This window comes from Sinocyclocheilus anshuiensis, unplaced genomic scaffold (genome assembly GCF_001515605.1).
Source record: "Sinocyclocheilus anshuiensis isolate Anshui unplaced genomic scaffold, SAMN03320099.WGS_v1.1 scaffold436, whole genome shotgun sequence".
Lineage (NCBI taxonomy): Eukaryota > Metazoa > Chordata > Actinopteri > Cypriniformes > Cyprinidae > Sinocyclocheilus > Sinocyclocheilus anshuiensis.
In genome coordinates this window covers 3,366,150-3,380,589 of record NW_015560618.1, presented here as the reverse complement: position 1 = coordinate 3,380,589, position 14,440 = coordinate 3,366,150, and the positions used below count along the sequence as shown (strand labels likewise).

Genomic DNA, 14,440 nt, shown 5'->3' with positions numbered 1-14,440 from the left:
TATGATGACCATGTGAATCCTCATGTTCTGTTGTTTGCTGCTTTTTGCGCATGTAAAATGAATCCCCGGGAAATGTTACGTCCCATGTTAATTATGATGTGTTTTGGGTACGGTGTTTGTTTTTCCCTCCCCTTCCTTTTTTCTCTGTCTTTACTTTCGTTTTCAGCAGGGCGACACGGGTACCTGAGTGGTCTAATTCTCTGTCAATCATCAAGATGCTTAGTGACGACAACGCGCGGCTTCTCCAATGAGGGTGCGCTATTTGATTATAAAGACTGCACCTGTGCGGGGAGCGGCAGTTCTCTTGCACGCTAGAGCACTTATTCTGTTGTTCTGTTGTGATAGGACTTGCGTGCTTGTTTGTTTAATATATTTTTAATGGGTCACAGACACTTATCCTTTCTAATTTAATTCAATTCTAATTTAAAATAATCTTGTCGGTTAACAAGCGTCGGTTGGGAAAAATAACCGAAATGAACATCCCTACTTTGAGGTAAAACAAATATAAAGTGAAACTTTCATATATTCCAGATTCATTACATGTAAAGTAAAACATTTCAAAAGTTTTTTTTTGTTTTAATTTGGATGATTAGAGCTTACAGTTTTTAATAGCCCCTTGGGGCAATTAATTCAGACTTTAGTGGTGCTTCACATATACAACACTTAACACACACATACATATATTTAAAACACACCAAATACATAGAAAGGGGGAAACAAATTTTAATAAAAAAAAAAAAAAAAAAAAAAAAACGATGCAATTTAGACAAAAATGAAACAGATTTTGATTAAAAGATTTTGCATCACTGCTGGTTTGGAATGCATTTCAGACAAACACAGTGTAGTCAATAACCCATAATTTTAGTTTCTTTAAGGTGTGTTTAATTAGGTTTGGAGCTAAACTCCATCCAGGATCAGGGTTTGACACAAACGGTCGTAACATGCATAAAAGGCTCACCTTGCATCTGAACCAGAAACTCGGTCTTGATTCTGCGTGCTGCTTCACTTTCATTCTCACTCCTGGAGCCGCAGAGTGAATCGATCTCATCGATGAAGATAATAGAGGGCTTGTGCTCTCGAGCCAAAGTGAACAAATTCTTCACCAGCCTGAGGGGATGAAAGGAACCGTTTAGACATCGCAGGGAATCTTTTTACCCATTTAATCAGATGACAAGCAACTTTAACCAATCAAAACTCTAGACCTCACTCTGGTTCATTTTTTAATAGAAGGTAGAGAATCTGGAAGTGTGGCCATGAAAACTAATCATTACAAATCCAAAATGAATTAAATGTTTTAATAAGCTTTTTGGCATTCATTCATATGTCAGTTGGTGAGTCAAGGTTGCTTGATATCAAATACTGTTCAGCAATCCCATAAAAAAGCTGCAATTAAATAGGTTTGGAAATATCAAGTTGAATTGCATTCTATGTAAATGAAATAACAAATCGCTTTAAATGGATAGTTAATGCAAAAATTAAAATTCTGTCATCACTTACCCACCCTCTACTTGTTCCAAACCTGCATGAATTTCTTTTGACCACATATGAAGATATTTAGAAGAATGTGTGTAACCAAATAATTGATGGTCCCCATTGACTTCCAAATTAAGGAAGAAAAAAGTACTATGGAAGTAAATGCCTACCAGCAATTGTTTGGTTACCAACATTCTTTAAAATATCTTCTTTTGTGTTCAACAGAAGAAAGAAACTCAGGTTTGGAACAAGTGAAGGGTGAGTAAATGATGACAGAAATTTCATTTTTGCATGAACTACCCCTTTAAATGTCAACCAGATCATGACGCAACCTGCAAAAAAAAAAAAAAAATCTGAAAGCTCCTGTATATAATGATTTGCACAAAAACCACAGCTGCCAGTGCACACTCCAATGCAGTTTCTGCATTGTTGCACAATATCTCCATTATTTTGTACAGTATATGCTTTGTAAATAAACCGAAATATTAACAGCTAATTTAACATTTATGATTATGAATTTCTGAATCAACATTTACCCCCATCCCTATGCTACAGTATTGTTTACTGATTGTGGCCTGTTGATTTAGAAATGCCTGCACTATTCACCTTCCATAGCAAATTTTAACAAAACATATTTCATTAAAAAACGTATTTCATATGTTCACTTTGTTGATTGCCAAAAATGTGTTGTACTGATGCCAAAATGTTTTAATTTGAACATTGTGCTTATCCGCTGAAATTAAAATCTGAGAAAAATACAAAAGTAAAAGGAGCAAAGAGTAAGCAAGAAAGACACTGGAAAGAAACTTAAACTGCTAAAACAGGTAAAGGTAACCGGCAGCATTCCTCACAAGACTCACTTTTCACTCTCTCCCAGCCACTTGGATACCAGGTCTGAGGAGGAGATGGAAAAGAAGGTGGAATTGTTGGCTTCTGTCGCTACCGCTTTGGCCAGGTAAGATTTGCCTGTTCCAGGAGGCCCAAAGAGAAGGATGCCCCTCCAGGGAGTTCTTTTACCTGAGACAGAAACTATTTGCATTATTAGAGGTCTTCTTTCAACAGTTTCTTTTTACAGGGTAATGGTTCAGTTGCAGTTTTGATATTTCCATACTGGCACTGCTGATCACTGAATACCCAGAGCGTTATATGAAAGCAGTGCCCATTGGTTGATACCGATATAGCCACTTGCCTGTGAAGAGATGTGGGAATTTGATTGGCAGAATGACAGCTTCTTTCAAAGCCTCTTTGGCCCCTTCCAACCCGGCAACATCGTTCCATTTAATGTTTGGCTTCTCCATGACAATGGCTCCTGTGATAATAGATCAGTCAATCAGATTCAGCTGAGATTTCTTGGGATTAAAACTAAAAAAAACATCAAACGTGTTACCAAAAAGGTACTGTTTTTCTTAGTATTACTTTAGACTACAAGTAATAAAACATACTACAAAATGTAACTAAACTGATAAAAAATTAGAAGACTAGGATAGGGAATCACTTACCTGAGAGTTGATTCTGAAATTTCTTTTTCTCTGGATCTTCTCCTTCTCCATCACTTTCATTCCTATGGTTAAAAATAATTTTTTTTAACTAAAACTTTTATTCAGCAAGGTTGCATTCAATTGGTCAAATGTGACAGTAAATGCATATATAACGTAACAAAATACTTATTTCAAATTATGGCTTTCTTTTAAAGTCAAAGAAACCTGAAATTAAATGTATGACTGAAACTGTTTTCAACATCGCTAACAATCAGAAATGTTTCTTGAGCAGTAAATCATCATATTAGAATGATTTCTGAAGGAAGACTGCAGTAATGATGCTGAAAATTCAGCTGCACATCACAGGAATAAATGACATTTTAAAAAGGAAATATTTTAAATTGTAATATTCTTTCACAATATTACTGTTTTGATGTAAAAATCTAACCAACCCTAAACTAATGATTGGTTATATAAATAGCACAACAGCAAAGGGGGAAGTTCACAGTCTCAGTTGCTAACACGTTTTTGCATAGACATGAGAGCACATGCTAGCAGTTAGGAATATGCATTTTCAAATATGGGTCAAATGATCAAGTCCTGTGTATTATTAGTGTCCATCAGAGCCAGGTTAGATTTATTTTTTAAGCGGTATTGTGTTCAAAAACAACTAGCAATTAATTAATTTTGATTCACAGAAATCAAGCACACGTTTCAAATGAATGTATGTGTATGTTCGTATTTATCCAACTAACTACTAATCACCAGCACCCACCCTTTGTCACTGGACTGAGACTCCTTCACTGGTTTCGCTGGGGCTTTCTCTTTCTTCTTCAAGTATTCTTTCAGCTTCTCAGCCCGGTCTAGATATTCGGCACATTTGGCCCGAATGCTTTGTTTGGCCTTATCACCCTGTGCTTCATCTTTACAAAAAAGACATAGTTAAATGTATAGAGGCGACTGAAAGCTGCCACTCTTGTGTCAAATGCTGCAATGCCTTTTCATTAACATACTGATAAATTACCACTCTAATTAGAACATATGTAACGCTACAGCAATACATATATATATATATATATATATATATATATAAACATTTAGCAAACTACAAACAAATAGTAAAATAGAAATCATATGCTTAAAGGTCCCATGAAATGCTTAGAAACACGCAGCGTTACTTGGAGTACAAATATGTTATTAAATGTGGTATTTTCATATGCTTTCAGATGGAGCAGCATTTACTTCACAGAGCTGTAGTTCACTGAGAAGCTATGCAAACAGCTTTTATAATCGCGAACGATTTATTCAATTTCATAATCGCGCAATAAAATAGTCTGCGATTTTTTTGTGTAACTTGTCAGTGAACTACAGCTATGTGTAGTAAATTCTGCTCCATCTGAAAGCACGTGATGATGATATCCTGCTGATTACAGAACCGGCATTACTATAAAAATGCGCATGACAATCGCTTTCGATTAATCGTGCAGCCCTAGCTCCGATACATTTTGTGGTCTGCGCCAACTCGTGGAATTTAGTCACTGTTTTGGAGCACACTGCCTTATAGATAACCGTAAGACTAACATATTGATACTAACACCCAAAAAACTTTCATTTTGATTTCATAGGGACTTTAATGTTTGTCTGTTTCTATTGCTAAAATCATTCTTTTTTTATGGACGGATATAAACAGCTTTCTGCTGCATACTTACATTTGACAACATGCAAGAAATATTGAACAGCATGTTGATATAGACGCAGGGCCTCTTCATAGTTTTCCGCCTTATCCTCCTGAGCTGCCTTACTGGCCAGATCTATAGCTTTCTGAGTGGTAAATATCATAGCATTATTTCAGAAAATGCAATGTAGCTATTAACTAATTAATCCAGTTGTATTGTCATAAGGGCAGTGTGAGGGAATTTCAGTCAGTTGTATGAAAGCACATAAATAAGACTTCATCACACCTTAATTCTCAAACAAAAAAATGATAAATGTGACATCTGTTCACCACAGAAAACCTATAATGCTTAAGAGACCAGAGCAATGCGCCAAATTGTAATAGATGTACTACAACTGTATTCATGAGCACAAAACAAAAGGCAGAGCTAAACTTCAAACTAAACAATGATCAACCCCTTAACATTCAAAATAACATTTATAATCTCACATACAATCAAGAGTGATTACGACCATAATGGTTTGTTAGTATATTTAGATTATATGACAGAAGTTAAAGAAAACACGAGTGTGCTAGCAAGACATAGGCGACCATTTATTTATATTATTTATATATTTACAACAAAAACATTGCCTTCAAGTATATGAATTTACAGATACGATAAAACGTAATATTTATCTTAAGTAAATCCATAAGTTAAAGTTCTTGCTGTCGGTCTGATAAACTATTTGTTTCCAACTTACCTGCAAGTTGTTGTTGGCAGCCATAGGGGCTGATAAAATCAAGAACGATGTGCTAGCAAGACATAGGCGACCATTTATTTATATTTACAACAAAAACATTGCCTTCAAGTATATGAATTTACAGATACGATAAAACGTAATATTTATCTTAAGTAAATCCATAAGTTAAAGTTCTTGCTGTCGGTCTGATAAACTCTATTTGTTTCCAACTTACCTGCAAGTTGTTGTTGGCAGCCATAGGGGCTGAAAAAATCAAGAACGAACGGCGTTTCGGAAATATAAAGACAGCGATATATTAACAAACTGTCACGTTTTTACAAACAAACAACGAGGATTGTAAATTTATGATTTTTCAATACTTATTTTTGAGAGCGGAGAATAACAGAGGAAAAAAACACTTCCGTATTAAAACGTCGAATGTCACTTCCGCCTTCACGCTCACGTGTTGCAAAAATGTCATGCGTCATACGTGTGAGACACGCCCATTTGGCGCGACCTTACAAACGCCTCCGGTTTCAGGAACAAAAAAAAAAACAAAAAAAAGTCATTCCTGCGTAATAAAAATTGTACTTGATATATTAAATATTACTGTAGGTAACAACAAGAAGGATTCTCTCAAGCTGATGCCACCAAACATCAAAAATAATAATAAACAGATGTTGTACAAATCATATGCAACCATTTGATTGTAATATTTTAAATAGTTACAGTGATTACAGTTACTTAAAGACAATTAATTTGCCCTGATTATCTGGGAGATTCAGTAAAGTTGACACAAAGAGAAGTTATCACAGAAATCTGATCCAAATACAGAAATGCTTGCATGTCTGGTTTTGTGTTGATGTTGGTTTCATTTTTTTACACCATCAAAATATTTCTGTAATATCTGTTAGGTAAATAAGTGAACACAATAAAACCTCACTGGCTCATTTTTAAGGCGTTTTTGTTTCAAATGTAATTTGTGGACAAGTTGTTGCATGTGTTTTAATTTTATCCAGTTTAATAATGAAAATTTCTGTTTGTCAAATCATTGAATTTATAATTTGCCACACATTACATTAAGTTTTAATTAAATATGCTTCTGGCATGTCGAATGAATTATTCTCATCGCCTAATTAGACATTTCTCTCTAATATTAGATCTTAATATTAACGACAGCTTCCAAACATGACAACTTACCCTGTCAGCAAACTATATTTCCCAGCCCACCCTGAGAATTAGTCACTGTAATAAAAAGTGTGACTAACTCCAGTCTCTTCTGTATTATTATATTGGTTTAAGGCTACTAGAAATGTGCACATTCACATCTAAAGAGGCCAGTGTGTTACTATAGTGATATAGCTACCAAAAGTCTGAAGTCATCAGTGAGATAACTGAGCTATAAACAAGTGTTTCCATTGTCAAACTGAAAGGTCACAGACAGGCATGAACCATATCATTGCTTAAACGTTATCAGATATAGCCTATTGCAATATGGCAGGCTATAATAAACAAGATCTGTTGCTATTGTTCTTTTAGAACAATGTTGTGAACACCAGACACCACAGTAAACAAAAAATAAAAACATATCAATGAAAGGAATACAAAAATAGAATGTAGTGTAGCCAAACAGACAATGGATATATATATGACAAAAGTTTAAAGAATAAAAAAAAAGTATACATGGTCCAATACCTTTATAGTCAACATGAAATCAAAATGGACCCTTTGTACCTTTTTAATACAAGTTCCTGGTCTTATTGTGTTTTATCCATGCACATTATTTAAAAGAAAAAGAAATGCTTGTCTTTAAAACTTGATATCACCAAGCCCCCTTAATTTTCATCTCATCCCCTAAAACGACCAGTACAAATGCCAACAGCTTTTAATTTTCACTTTAAAATTACTGTGGGGCTATAAATATAGGTAGCTGAGAAATATTAAATAGAGACAGTGGATTTAGATGACAAGGGTCCATTTGGTAGATTTAAGTTTTCTTTAGTTTAGCTGCATCTCTGTAGGAAGTGGAAGCAACACGATCTCATGAGAAAACTATTTTACAAAGTGGTGATTTTGTAGGAATTTGTATAATGGGATTCATCTGGAAATGTGTGATTTAAAAAAAAAAAAAAAAGTAAGCATGAAGGTCCACCACTAACCCCACCAATAAACCTAACCATCAATGCGATATAAGCAGATTGCACAAAAATGCATGACTGAGATCAGACAAATTCATACTAATTAAGTCACACTGACTGCTCCTTGACAACAATTCATGGACGTAATCCAGTCATCTCAACAGAAATTCACGCAAGCTGGAATTTCACATGAGAGTGAAAGATGCACGCAGATTTGTGACTTCTGTGTGAGCTGTGCTTCATATTTACTGACAATACGCAATGAACCTTTTTTGCACACGAAATGTCACCAAAAGTGTGACTACACCTTTATAGCCATCAATTCTACAAATAGTTAGAAATTACCGTAAGAGTGTGTTGGTTGTGTCTGCTTCACCAAGGATGGTGTTCAGTGTAAATGTGAAGTCATCAGTGTAGTGACACACCAAAGAATTTAAAGTTGTGTGACACTTCTATTGCCACACCTCTGGGAGATATGCTACACATCAAAATCTTACAGGGGCATACAGTGGCCCCTCAGGGTCCCTTGAAAAAAACAACCCGCATCCCACAACCTAACCAGATGCTATGGCTAAACAGTTTCAGTATCTGTATTAATCTGATGATACTGCTAGGACAAAACTTTTACTTGTAAAAAGAACAGAACCAAACCTAAAAAAAAAAGCCAACACCCTAAAAATAAACTTCAACAACAATACTTTACAGTGAAAGAGCATCTAATGCGTCACTGTCTAATCACAGAACAACCACTTCACCTGCCTCCCAGACACCCAGTTATTATTAGACGGCCAGAACTTGAGATCAAGAGGTCAAAGTTTTGCTGATTAACATGTCGTCTTAGCCCTTCTTGTTAAATGCCCTAAGTACACCCTCTAACTGCAATAACATCTTTTTCCATTTACGAGCATTGAACAATATCTGTATATTCTGGCAAAAAAAATGTTTTTCAAATGCACAACCACATTGCACTTACTCGCATCTTTTAAGAGAGTGGCACATTTTAAGGCCCCTACAAAGACACTTACAAGCAAAACCACAGGACACCATTGCATACCTGGTCAAACCTTTTTTTTTTTTTTTACCAAAGCACCTCTGTGTGCAACTGGATCCTATAATATGCAACAGACCACAGTCAGGACACAAAACAGGGCTCCTACATGTTGTTTGTGCTTGTGGAGACCCCCAGGGCTATGTACTGAGTCTACTGCTGTTTATTTTTCTGACACATAACCATCACACAAAAAAAATCACATATTTTCATTTTCTGACCATATCAGTTTGCGAAGCTCATTGGTATTTTCATGAGACTCCTTTCCTCAGTAAACAATATATAACTGATGAACTTTTCACAATTATTAAACCAAACTGAAATAATGGACTTAAACTGAATAATGACTATTTACTATTGTATTTTTAGAGCTGCTTTACAGCAGAACTGAATACTGTTTGCATCACTGAAACATTATTTATCACTGTAAAGCTGCTTTGAAACAATCTGTATTTTATAAAGTGCCATATAAATAAAGGTGATAATATAATATAATATAATATATAATATAATATAATATATAATATAATATAATATATAATATAATATAATATAATATAATATAATATAATATAATGTATAGCAATCTCTAAGCCCACTACACTTTTATTTCCAGGAAAAGGAAATGAGGTCAGGAAATGTTGCTAGCTAGATTCAGACTCACACCACCCATATGAGTGCAACAGCGCAATGTATTGAAGTACTTACGCTATACCATTAGGCCACGTCTCTAATGTTCCATTTGATTTTAAACTATGTCAGTGTGTCCAGTGGTTTTGCTGACCGCAGCATGTTTCCCTTCAGGATTTTTATTTACTTTCTCAATTTTCCCTCTGCATGTGTTCAGTTCATGCCACAGAATGATGCTGCCTCAGTGCTTCAAAGCACTGTTAGTGTTCTTGCAGTGGGTTAAATTGTTGGTCAAAATGTGTTTTTACTATTCGACAACACTTATATTAGTGACCAAAGACATCTTAAGGTCCAGCATGTGTTAAAAAACTTTAATACACTGCTGTAGACATGAGGTTTTGCATGATCTATATGAATTTGTAGGTTGTTGTTTTTTTTAAAGTGTAGGGTTTTTTGTTTTTTAAGTGTGACTCTATTGTCTATTGTGGTCCAAATTGCTTGGACATATTCATAAATACACAAAGAGACAGTGATAATTTTATAGTAACCTCTTTCTTATCAAGATAGTCTTGGAGCTCTTCTGCTCTGTCTAGATACTGCTTACACTTATCTCTGATCTTCTGATTGCCATCCTTACCCTGTGGTTCACCTAAATGCATGGAAACAAATGGATAAATTACCAGGAAAAATTACAAGAAACTTGATCAGACCATTGCACATTGTTGTAAATAGGTTAGCCCCATATTTATGCACTTACGTTTTATTATATGCAGAAAATATGTCACTGCATGTTGATAAGATTTAACAGCTTCCTCATAATTTCCAGCCTGGTCCTCTTGTGAAGCTTTGTTGGCTATAGCTATAGCTTTCTGTAAAATGAAGCATGTGCAATTGCGCTTAGTCTCACCACTTTATGCAGAGATTTAAGTGTAGTGTAAGAAGTAAATATACTTAAAGCACCATTACACAACATTTAATAACATTTCATATTAAAATATTTAATAATGTTGCATTGCACATATAAAGTGATTTATAATGACTTGTACAAATTGTTATTTAGTGCCAATTAACTTAAACAGAGAATTAGTCTGAAAATGCACATAATTGAATTACAATTAATTGATCATCATGAGTCTAATAGGGATTATTAATGATTAACAAATCTCAAATGTAACATCCAAGAGACATAAATCTCTGACCATAGTGTGGTTTAAATAATAATACACAGATAATTTAAATACACCAGTAAATATGAACTTCCTGTTTTTCATAGGCTAAATGTTATATTTTGGGGGGGATCGGTGATGATGCCTTAAAAACATATTTCAGATTATCGTCATACTTGACCTGATAACATCCTAGAAAAATCCGGGGTTATGACCGTGTCTCGAAAACTAAAGGGCTGCCTACCTAGACAGCATTTATAGGCATCATATGGGCTTCAGGAATCACTGCTAAGTCTTAAAACATAGCCTGTGTCCTCATTACGATTAACTTTTTACTTAAAGATAACTTAAATCACTCCAACTCTAACTTCATTCATACATAATGACAATGTTTCAGAGAGTGGTGAATGTAAGCATGCTTTCTAAACAACCAAAACAACTTTTACAAACGAAAATGGACACGGATCTGCTATTAAATATTACAAACAACAACAACACTCAGTCTTGTGAATTCACACCGTCTTGACATTTATTCGTGATTTCTGTATGGATTTATTTACCTGTAAATTCGTAGGCTCCATGTCACGCTGGTTTGTTGTGAAGTCGCTCTCTGTTGAGTTTCGGTATTGTTGGCGTTGAATTATCCAGGCTGTGAACACCCAGTCGACTCATAGATCAGGCATGATAATGATGAGGAACAACAACACGACAAACAGCGACCTCTACACCCTCACACTGAGGAAAATATCATTATAGCTGAAATATATGAATGCCTTTAAAAGCTGATTTGTTTGCTAGTGGAAAAACAAGAAATTGGTGAATTAGATTTACTCAGATACTCACATAATATTGTACTATATAGTCTTGTTTCTATTTTTAATCTGTATATATTAAAGATATTACGAAATATATTTAACAATAGCTATATAAATAAATAAATCCAAAATACAATCAAATAAATCCTAACTCCCTGCTGACAGTGGTAGCACCCATCAGTGTAATGTTTTTGGTGTTGATGTCACAGTTCCTCAGGCATTATGAACAGTGTAACTGAACGCTCAGGGTGTGTTGTTCAGGTGAGGTCATCGCAGATTTGTGGGCCAGGAATCTAGAGGTTGCTGACCGCTGCAGTTATTATGAGCTGTCGCGTGGTGTGCGAGTTGCCTTACTGAAGTCAACAAACAGTTCCTTTGTCTCGGTGAATACATTGCTGGTTCTGTTTTCAGGCTAAAGTTGTAAATACACTCCATGTATAATGCTGAATTTCTGTATCCATAATTAAAAAAAAAAAAAAATTAAAAAGGGGGGTGGAAATATATTTTAAATATATGTTTTAAACAGCACGGCTTAATGAAATATATTTTTTTTAAACTTTCAAATTCCAAAAAATATTACAAAATGTATTTCAAGGGGCAAGAAAAAATATTTGCAATCTTAAAATACATTTTGAGTACATGCAAAATTTATATTTAAGTATATTTTGGACAATATAACTATATTTACATAGATAAAAAATGTCCAAAAATATAAGCAACTAAAAATGTAAATAGCAAAAATATATTTATGTAAACATACTTTAACTTCTATATTAGCAATATATTCTTTTAGTTCTGATTTTACTTATTGATCTATTTATTTTGCGGTATGGTGGTGTAAAAGCTGTAGGATTCTATCAAATCAGTTTGGATCATTTAATTTGAATCGATGAAAAATGAAATTGTAAGGGATAGATGCACAGTCTGAGTCTGGTCAGTAGATGCCACTGTTGATCAGCTTACGAAACAGAGAAAATAAATCTTTCCAAAACACCAATGCCTTGTCCAAATACCCACACTTGCGGTCTTTGCACTTGACCACTTGACTACTTCTATGACGTATTTCCTGTATTTGGTCCAAGTGTTCAAGTGAACATGAAGACCACTAGTGTGTGTAGAGCTTTTCATTACCTGATGGGACACACTTATAGTGTTGTAAAAATGCAAGTGTTTTATTTTACAGAGATTTATTTTTATTTTCAATACTTTGCATTTTAAAGGGGTCATATGATGCGATTTACAACGCACTGGATAGCTGGCCAATCAGAGCACAGCTCGCTTTTTCAGACCGATGAGCTTTGTAAAAATCGACGCATTTCAGAAAGGCGGGGCATAGAGGAGAAACAATAATGTACAGTATGTGGAAAATAATGTGTTTTTTGAACCTTAAACCGCATAAACACATTTCATTACACCAAATACACAAAATAATGTTCTTTTTAGCAGCATCATATGACCCCTTTAAAATTAACTTCTAAATGTCTGTTCAGTAGTCCCTATAACAGATGACACAATTTAATTTTCTGGTGCTTCTAGTGATAAAAAGCAATTGCAAATGTTGTACAAAATAATTATCACCATTACTCATTTGCACCAATAAGACGTGTAACTCTTTTTTTGTACTACCAAATTATATGTAGCCTAATATCTAATTATTATTAATACTTCACATACATTGGAAAGGTTTCCGTGACCTCTCACGTGGGTATTTGGACAAGGCACAAGTCAACTGTAATTGCAAGACTAACAGCAGATGAACCTTAAATAACCCAAAATCTCAAGCTCCTCGTAATATGTTTTGTTTACTCCTTGTTTACTCTTATTCAGGGAGAGCTTAATTCATCAAGGTCCAAAGCCAGTTTTTGCTCCTTGAAGTTTTGTTTATGGCTGTAAGGGTGGTCTGTGCCAAAATGACAGGACTGCAAGACAACTCACAAATTTCACAATGGAAGAAGAAAACACATTCATTTCAACCCATTCTCACTGGAAGACAAAAAACGAACTATGTCATAGACATAGCAATAAAACTGTACAGGATTTAATATCAAGCCTGACGCATGAGATGGGATACAGCACAGCACTGCAGTGGATCGTGGCCAAGATGACCTGAAAAACCACGCCGAGTATTTAACACATAACATATACCAGATATATGTGAACAGACACAATGGAAACCAAACATTAAGCACTGAGGCATCTGGCGGTAAAACTGAGACTGTACAGGGAGAGTGAAGAGAAATGACATTTTCTACAGTAGGCCTATGTATTAGAGGCTGACATTTTTTGGGAAACAAAAGGTGTGTTCGACTTCATGCAGCGTTGCGCAGACCGATCGGCGAGAGTAGCCGCTTGCAATCGGGGGCGGAATTGAAAGCGGAGACGTCAAGCCGGATACTTTCTGTTCCCGTTAGTGACGCTCTGGCGGTGTTTGCATAGCTACTCTATCACAGATGAAGTGAATAACATGCAATATTTGTCAAATACAGAGACGTTTCAGAAACGTTTTCATGAGCAACAGAAATGCTTTTTATATACTGCTTAATACATATACCTTTTATAACTACTATAAAAACTAAACTAAAACTATAAACTGTATAATTTCATTTTGAACTCAATTCTAGTTGCCCTGTCTCTTTGTGCTCTCCTTCTGTTTGCTTTGGTGTGGCCGAGTATTTAACACATAACATATACCAGATATATGTGAACAGACACAATGGAAACCAAACATTAAGCACTGAGGCATCTGGCGGTAAAACTGAGACTGTACAGGGAGAGTGAAGAGAAATGACATTTTCTACAGTAGGCCTATGTATTAGAGGCTGACATTTTTTGGGAAACAAAAGGTGTGTTCGACTTCATGCAGCGTTGCGCAGACCGATCGGCGAGAGTAGCCGCTTGCAATCGGGGGCGGAATTGAAAGCGGAGACGTCAAGCCGGATACTTTCTGTTCCCGTTAGTGACGCTCTGGCGGTGTTTGCATAGCTACTCTATCACAGATGAAGTGAATAACATGCAATATTTGTCAAATACAGAGACGTTTCAGAAACGTTTTCATGAGCAACAGAAATGCTTTTTATATACTGCTTAATACAGGGCCATCTGTTCATGAATAAAGTTCAACATAAACATATACTATTTAAATACCAATAAAGTGGGGGTATAGATGCTTTTATCAGTGTTTTTTTTTTGTTGATAAATGTGACTCAATATAACATTGCGACTACAGTAAAAAAAAGCTTTTACTGTTCTAAAAACAGATTTGTGAGCAGTATTGGAATTGAAGATGTTAGAAACA

The 14,440-nt window shown here is 35.1% G+C and overlaps 1 protein-coding gene across 4 annotated transcripts in view; it reads right to left on the bottom strand.

Annotated features, from left to right (window-relative positions):
* Positions 1-11,252, bottom strand: part of LOC107681797 (vacuolar protein sorting-associated protein 4B) — a 20,090-nt gene extending 8,838 nt beyond the window's left edge. The window contains exons 1-10 of one of the 4 annotated variants that reach the window (XM_016478134.1): positions 11,174-11,252; positions 10,891-10,979; positions 9,922-10,033; positions 9,713-9,813; positions 4,661-4,772; positions 3,727-3,874; positions 2,973-3,034; positions 2,663-2,782; positions 2,334-2,490; positions 959-1,107 (exon numbers count right to left, since the gene is read on the bottom strand). In XM_016478134.1, the coding sequence (XP_016333620.1) occupies positions 959-1,107; positions 2,334-2,490; positions 2,663-2,782; positions 2,973-3,034; positions 3,727-3,874; positions 4,661-4,772; positions 9,713-9,813; positions 9,922-10,033; positions 10,891-10,911 (982 nt within the window). In that variant the 5' untranslated portion in view covers positions 10,912-10,979; positions 11,174-11,252. Of the gene's footprint in view, positions 1-958; positions 1,108-2,333; positions 2,491-2,662; positions 2,783-2,972; positions 3,035-3,726; positions 3,875-4,660; positions 4,773-5,369; positions 5,412-5,583; positions 5,808-9,712; positions 9,814-9,921; positions 10,034-10,890; positions 11,029-11,173 lie in introns of those variants that run through there. The other 3 variants (XM_016478135.1, XM_016478136.1, XM_016478137.1) reach the window with 3 other exon arrangements.
* Positions 11,253-14,440: the final 3,188 nt, after the last annotated feature.